Source organism: Liolophura sinensis, chromosome 7 (genome assembly GCF_032854445.1).
Source record: "Liolophura sinensis isolate JHLJ2023 chromosome 7, CUHK_Ljap_v2, whole genome shotgun sequence".
Classification (NCBI taxonomy): Eukaryota; Metazoa; Mollusca; class Polyplacophora; order Chitonida; family Chitonidae; genus Liolophura; species Liolophura sinensis.
In genome coordinates, this window is record NC_088301.1 from 41,894,090 (window position 1) to 41,902,248 (window position 8,159).

Here is an 8,159-nt window from a genome sequence, read left to right on the forward strand (position 1 = left end):
TTGGTATAATATTTTTTAAGCTTCAGACAAGTGAATCTCCAGGCTTATTTTAGACTTTTTCCTTAAGGACCTCAGGAAATTATAACACAAGTTTAAGTGCTTGTATCAAAAGTGCAATAATTGATGGAGGATTAGGTGTATTTCTGTGACATTTTTGGGGGTGAATTTCTTATCTTACTGGCCTATTCTCATCCCTGCAATTTACTGATTAAACCCACTTGTGGTTCAAAGTAATACCTGTAAACTGATTGTCCTTCTTATTTATTCAGAGCCATACGCAGGATGATTCTGAGCTGGGCAAGCGGGCCCCAGAGTGGATTAAAGATGAGGCTGTCACCATGTGTATGATCTGCTCTTCTGCATTCACCACATTCCGCCGAAGGCATCACTGCAGGGCATGTGGAATTGTGAGTAAAACTGCTGGGTTTATTTTTTCCTTTATGTTATTATTTTTTCTTATTTCAGCAAATACACAGTTATCAATGAAAAATTTCTCAATTTTAACAGTAGTGTTTAAAAAAAAATGTTTGTGGTTAGACGGGTTACATATGTTTTGGAGAAAAGTGTAAATATTGTGTGAGGAATGTAAATACCATGGAAAAATTGTAATATAGCAGATAATGGTTGTGGGAGTTTTACATAATATACACATGCTCTTCTAACCTAGCCCTGCTTGGAATAGCATAATGGTTTAAAACTCAGAATAACAGATTTTAATCTCTATAAATGTTTAAATTAAATATAAATGTAAACTGGTTCTTTCTGCCAGGTTGTGTGTTCTAAGTGTTCATCAAAGAAGGTAACTTTAACCTATGATGACAAGGGTTCAAACCGAGTGTGTGATAACTGCCACAAGCGCCTCAAGACTGACTCCAATTCACCATCAAAGCCAAACCTTGAGACGCCTGGCAAAAAGAAGAAGATTTTACAGGTAAGCTTGGACATCTGAGGATAGTAGTACATTTGCAAACTATGCATTCTGGGTGTGTTCAATGAATCAGATGTTTATTTAAACTCTGTCAAATTGTACTTTTGTTCTTCCCAGATATCCTTGATAGTATAAAGAAATAATGTAATGATTACTGCTAAAATTGAATCCTGCATAGTCTTTCAGTGACTGTGGGCAAGTTCCTGAATTGTCAAAAAGTTTTAAAAGTTATGGAAACTTTTTTCTTTTTTTTCTTCCAATCAAGACAAACCTAATTATGTCTTATAGTTTTAAGGACGTTTGAAATTGTTTTACGTGTGTAATTATTATGATGTTACAATGTAAGGGTTGTTAATAACATAAGCTGAGTTGAAGAGTCGTCAATTGTACTGTTTTTTCCAGGTGAAAGGTAATGACCCGTCTGTGCTGTGTGATTACCTGAGCTATAGCGTGGACAAAGGGAAGAGCTGGTCCCGCAGGTGGATTGCAGTCCACAGAGACTTTGTTATGTATTTCTTTAAGGCCCATCAGGTGAGAATTTTCCGCGTACAGTTCACATGCACATGAAGCCATGCTGGATGTCTGATGAAAGAAAGTCATGGTTCCTCCGTGGGTGTGCCTTTCAGTGTGTGCAGTGAATCCTGGAATTCTTTTGTTAGAGATCCAATATGGCTGTGAATGCAAGTCATCTAACAGTTAAGATAAACTGATTTTACAGTGATGTGGTCAGGTTATCATAGTGAACATTGAAAACACATTTACTTCTTTACTTAGATTAATGTGCTATACTCTATAATGTGCTATATCCTGTTTTAACCACTTTGTCACAGTATACAAGTGCTTGGAATGCACATATATTGTTTCTGATCTAAATGTAGTATTATTTACTAGTATATTAGTATTACTACGTGTAGTATGAGTTAAGCACATCTATTATTATATATACATGTACATGTGAATCATGGTTGTTATACCGAACCTTGTAAGGAGCCTGCGTGGCCTAGTGACTAGCATGCTAGCACAGCACAGTGCCTGTCACCAGTGCAGTCACTCTGATTTGAAGTCCAGCTCATGCTGGCTTGCTCTGCTGTTGTATGTGTGAAGGTTTGCCCCATTTCCTTTCACCATAAAGTTGGCCATCGTCATACACATTCTTGAAACATTCTAGAGAATAGCATAACACCAATCAAATAGATAAATAAAATGAACCTTGTACATGTATATTATATAGTGATGTTCCACATAATGACTATTTATCTTTTTTATTAGGATATCTGTGCGATGAATACACTGCCTCTTCCCGGCTACGAAGTCAAGTTGATGGAAGATGAACTTGACAAACCAAATGTGTTTGTTCTATATCACAAAAACCAAACGGAATACTGTTTCCATACTGAAGACAAGATAAAAGCCAATAAGTAAGTGTGTGAATAAGGAATATAATTCTGTTGTAATTTAGCGGTGGTGACAGTACATTAACAATGTAACTTCTTATTACAAATGAATAAGATTTGACTTTCATTATGCTTTACAGTAAAGTCAGAAGTTGTGTTGGTTAGCATATTAATGAGCATCCTTTCAGTCGTACACATGATTTTTGTCTGCCAAATGTCTTTTTAGTGTAACTTATGTTGCTTTTTTTTTTAAATCTTTTAGATGGTTGAAAGTGTTGGAGAAGCTTGTGGTGGCAGAAATACCTGAGGATGCACATATTGCTCGTCTGAGTAGTGACTCTGATAATTCAGACAAGTCGGAGAAATCAGAACTATCTGAAAAAACGGATGATTCCTGATCAGGCCTAGGCTGTTTGGACTGTTGGAATCCTCTCTGATAATGTACAGTGTTAATGAGTGGTGGAGTTGTGCAGAATGCTGGTGAATGTGAAAATGAAAGTACTCCTTCTCCAGACTTTAATGGGAATCTCAAGAAAGTGAAACTTTTGATGACAAAAAATAGAAAAAGCCAGTTGTAGATGTTTTAGAAGGTGCTCACTGCCGTGATCCCTGTTGTTGTAACACATTACAATGCAAAGTGTTAAACCAAGTCTCAGTGTCTTCATTACTTATTTGCAAAACTGTAAGACAACTGAATTTTACAGACTACATGGTGAAACTGAAGGTTGTAGAGGCTGTCTTTGTTGTGAGCTGACTGCATTTGTACTCATACACTGAGCGGGCTCAAATGTTTGCTACCAAGCCCTGTAACTCACTGGGCAATGGTAGACAACTGTAGCTAAAATGATCTTGGAATTACGAGGTTTGACCATACTTTGTAAATAAGATTCCATCTTCCATCATAAAGCTTGCTTATTGTAGACCATCAGATCCTATTGCCAAAGAATTCTGTTCATCTACATGTAACAATACCAGCTTTCCAAAGTGAGAAAAACATGTTTGATAAAGTTTGCTGGGGGTGATGACCTTTATAGGCAATTTGCCACTTAATGTCGTATACTTATTTCCTTTCTTCATACATGTTTTGATGATGACCATACTGCAAACAATTCTTAAGTACCGTTTGTTTTTGTTACATTATGTATTATAAACAGATTTTGTTTTTTCCTTTTTGGCTGCAACATGTAGATTTGTAATACAATAATATTGACACTCTTGCCCATGATATATAATCATCATGTTCGAGATGCAAAGCAAATCACCTGCTTCATTACTCACTTTTATCATGTATATATATGTTAGCTGCTGTTAGAAATTTGCCAACACTATAAATGTTCAGGTGACATAATTTTGTCTCTTGACCACTGTTAACCTCACTATGAAGGGGCCAGCTGTGAACAGTCATGTTTATGTTGTGCAAGTACTGTCTCTCTGTCTGTCCGTCTGTTGTATTTTGCATATGGCCTAGTAATTGTCAGGTTGTAGGAATATATTGCTCATGTATACTCCAGGAATCCATTATGAAAACAAATTTATGTAAATGTTTCTAAATCTTCATTTATTAAGTCTCTGATAGAACAACCCGATGATGCATCCTTTTCATTGTGACCACATATGTGTTTGCCCAAACTGCAAAGTTCACTTTTTAGAAACTAAGTGCACATTTGGAATTTCTAGCCTCATACTGTCTTACAGTGGTAAATGACAATGATGTTGCTGTAGCTCAGACATGTACATTTTTACGTATGCATACATATATAAGTTTGGCGTGAACCAAGAGCTGTATTGTTCAGACAGCTCAGATTCTCCATAACAATCATGGATACATAAATTTATTAATTTTACATTTTATGACCTCAAATGCTCAACTTTTGGAACTCTTGGATGCTTAACATGCTCCCCATCCACAACAAGGTTTTATAAAATTTTGTGTAGTGAAGTTTATAATTTACTTATCACATATGGCTTGCTTGTGTACTACATTGAATGTGAAAATCATGAAAACCACAACTGAATTTAATACAACCATTTTATACTGAAGATTTTTTATTAAAGAAAATAAAGGATGTTTCTGTGGCAGCAATCATCTTGAAAACTTTTAATCTAATATCAGGTAAAGTTTTGGAGATGTAATACATCGTCAATGAAGTTTACTTTGCTTCAGTTTGAGTTTATTTGTCACAAATGTTCAGAAATTATTTCTCACATATTTATTAATAATAATAAGTTAACAATGTTTTTGGATTTATCTATGATTTTATAAGGTGCTAAAGACATTTTCTTAGTGTTCAGCTGGAAATGACTTTTGAATACTTCTGTTGCCATAAAAATTAAGAATTCTATAAGTTAAATTTTACTGAAACATTGCTGCTGTTTGTGACTTAAAGAAGACTTCAGAAATGTGCCAACAATTGTTCAAGAATGGAAGTATGTTAGGATACTGTCTCCAGATTAGATCACCAGTAAACATGATAACTTGTTTTTAATTCTGAAAGTGTGAATAGCTACATGTACATGGAGTTCATACTCAGTTTATGTTAGGTACCAAGAGTTAAACATTGGTTCTGAGTGTAAATGTTTATGAAGGATGTTATGGCATGCAAGAAAAAGCACTGGCTGTGAGAGTGAAATAAAAAGAAAGTGTGTATGGTGGTGTCGGTGATAAAAAGTTGCAATATCTGGAATTTCATTGAATGCCTCAACAACTTCCATACAGTTTAAGTTTTATTTCCTAGAGAGTCTTACCAACCACAATTAAGATTGTTGTTCAAGTCTGTTCTGTCCATGTGTGTCCTGGTGGAAAGGTTACCAAACCTCTGCTGGTTATCAAGGGATGAGAACATTAGGATTTTGCCAAAATATCTGTTCAGGTAGACTAAAATTGTATACCAAATCAGTGTTTAATTTATTAGAAGTACAAGCTTCATTGTGATGTATGGTATTAGTTAAAGTCATGAGACTTTAATCTTTGTGACAAGATTTTTGTTGTTTGGTTGAAATACAATTGGCTATTTTGCTTTCCAAGTGTTTGCTTCATCTGCCCATCCATTCTTATTCTATTTTTTAAGGTCAGATTTTTACATGATTTGTGCAAGTTTTTCGAAAGTATTTGGATTTTTTTTATTCTGTGTATGAGGGTGTGTTATCTTTTGGCTAATATACTTTGAAGCTTAAGCTATGAGTTCTGAACTAATGTGTACATGCGTAACGTAGATGCCAGTTTTTAGGGTCATGGTAACTATGACTGTAACAACAGCAACACTGGACAGATGTGTGGTGTTGTTTGAAACTTGTACCCTCCTTCTTTGGCCTGACTGATTGGGCCTGATGTGTAGCTTGCTGCTGGCTCATTGGTTATAGATTTATGACTTGTTATTGGTGTGTCCATTCTGTCCTGTACCAGTAGGTACATATTGATGGACACCATTTGTTAGAACACGAACTAGAGTGTTGGCGTTGTAAAAAAAAAATAAGTATTACCATTTACTGTACATAAAAAACAAATATATATATATACATCTATATATATTTTGAGTATTTAATTAATGCGGCCAATCAGTGGTGGTATGTATATGTTAATATATGTTCACTATTTTGGTGTTAGGGAGACCAGGTGTAGAGATTTGTGTGCTGGTGAAACGCGATGTCAGATTCTGTTGGATCCTTGTATAGTTGGTTTGATCCCAGCACATCCTGGTCTTCCACGTTTAAGCCTGAAGGATCTTGGATCTAGATTTTTCTCCTGCACTCCCATCCAGTCTTCTGATCTTTGGATCAGCCCATGGGCAGCTTGCACCTGTTAACAGTCTTCAGGCCTGATGTAGAACATGGTATATCCATTCTCATACGTGACAATAAACCGATGTTTCATTCTTTGCAATTTACACTCATGGAATTTGTCTGTTTTATGGATCGATGAACACCAGAGGCCATATTTATCGAGCGTGTTCAGGCTAAAGTCAAAAATTCAAGCACAGCTACAATTAAAATGTTTTGCTCTATGTAGTTTTAACATTTCTGCACTGATTCTATACTGTAGAACAATGTACAAAGCACAATTTAAGTCTTTTCCTGTTATGAATTTAGCTATTTAAGCTCTTACAATTTATGACATATAAAGTATTAAGTCGTTTGATAAATACAAAGTGTTATTAAATTTGTTTTTTTTTTTTTATCCAGGATGTCAAGGGTAAGACGTTTAAGCGGATTTGATACCTTTCCAAAGTATATCAGTAGCAAAATGAAAACAAAACCATTACGTGAAACGAAAGTGCATTGATATGTGAATTAAATGTATAACTTTGCTTGTGTGAAGAGGACTTGTGTTCTATCACTATGGTGTGCGTATCTGTACGTCGCATTTGAGAAAGTTTGTCGGTAATGTACCTAGGGTGTCCACTGTAAAGGGTTTACTCTGGGCACTCTGGCTTCGTCTGCAGAGAAGTTAAACCTTAAGGACTCACTCACTCACTCTACAGACAAGACTGACATCCGTTGCATAAGTGAAAAAATCAAACCATGGCAGTAAGAAGCAATCCAATTAATAAATGTAAATATAAATAAACTGGCGAAACAGCTAGAACAAGATTTACCTCTGCAACTGAAATGATAATGTGTCTTTATGAAAACTTGTGACAAATGTTAAAAGAAGAAGAAAAAAAAAGAACAAAAACTAAGCAAATTTAGTAAGTTTTAGATCAACCTGATACGTACATAAAGTGAATAGGTATTCAGTTAATTGTGATGCCTTTTGTAAGTAACATGCACTTTCTAAACATGGTTTTGTGTGAAGGCCAAATGGCTATATTTGTTTTGTGATAAATGGACGTGTAGAAAATCAACCACGGAGAGAAGTTCGAATCGTCAAAGAGCCTCTTTTCTATTACCATGTGGTGTTTCACAGTATTGAGGCATAGCCAGTTTTGTGTATATTCTGTACAACTTTTCAACAATAAGTATTACCTGTGCCCATTACTGTGATCAAAACATTGCGTGCAATACGTTAAATTACGTGTGTACCAAGCTATCCCCACTTCACCAAGAGCATTAGAAGTTCATGCAATAAATGATGGATCTCTGCGTCAGAACAAGTCGTCAATCAAAATGGACATTTCGAGTTAATAATCGCAGGACTAATTTCCGAAACAACGTCCAACACAAACAAAACTAAGAAAGTATATAAAGGAAGAAATTAGGACATGACATGTATCCCTCTGCTAGATTTTAAACTCGAACGAATTCATTGCAGAGTTTTTTGTCGCTTGTCAGGTCGCTATAAGCTTCAGTCTTGTTTTCCAAGAATTTCTACTCTGCTGTCTTTAAAACCTGTTAAATCCACCAGAGCACCTTGATAAAATTAATGTACAAAAAGTGGACAAGATGCCCTCGCCGGCTACGTCTTGAACAGATCACAAACCCAGTTACTTAAAAGGAGAAAAGGAATCCGAGCAACAAAGCAATGTTAGCTTCCATATAACCCCATTGGTTGTCTGGGCTTTCGTCACACAACTAAGAAGTGACCAAAGGACGTGACACTAATGCCCCTGATGACTAGACAATAAAGAGACGACTACAGTTATATATATTAACGTACAAGTGATTCAGTTTTGTCGAGTCATTGTTTGGAAAGTCGGTTGTACGATCTTTATTGACAAAATGTGATCGAAAATGCCTTCAAAATGCTTCTATACCTTAATCTTTAAGATACATTTTCAAAGGTCACTTAGTAAGATTTGAATGATATTTCTTGATAACGCCTCATTTCGTTTCATAAGCAAGGTTTAATTTAGTGTTTTATATGCACAAGGACTGTTTTACGAGCGAACTTTTCAACCTTT

The 8,159-nt window shown here is 35.5% G+C and overlaps 1 protein-coding gene across 4 annotated transcripts in view; it reads left to right on the forward strand.

Moving 5' to 3' along the window:
* Positions 1-6,502, forward strand: part of LOC135469847 (FYVE, RhoGEF and PH domain-containing protein 2-like) — a 45,664-nt gene extending 39,162 nt beyond the window's left edge. For 2 of the 4 annotated variants that reach the window (XM_064748466.1, XM_064748465.1), the window contains exons 14-18: positions 270-407; positions 770-931; positions 1,331-1,459; positions 2,198-2,346; positions 2,585-6,500. In XM_064748466.1, the coding sequence (XP_064604536.1) occupies positions 270-407; positions 770-931; positions 1,331-1,459; positions 2,198-2,346; positions 2,585-2,720 (714 nt within the window). In that variant the 3' untranslated portion in view covers positions 2,721-6,500. Of the gene's footprint in view, positions 1-269; positions 408-769; positions 932-1,330; positions 1,460-2,197; positions 2,347-2,584 lie in introns of all 4 variants that reach the window. The other 2 variants (XM_064748463.1, XM_064748464.1) reach the window with 2 other exon arrangements.
* The last annotated feature ends 1,657 nt before the right edge of the window (positions 6,503-8,159 follow it).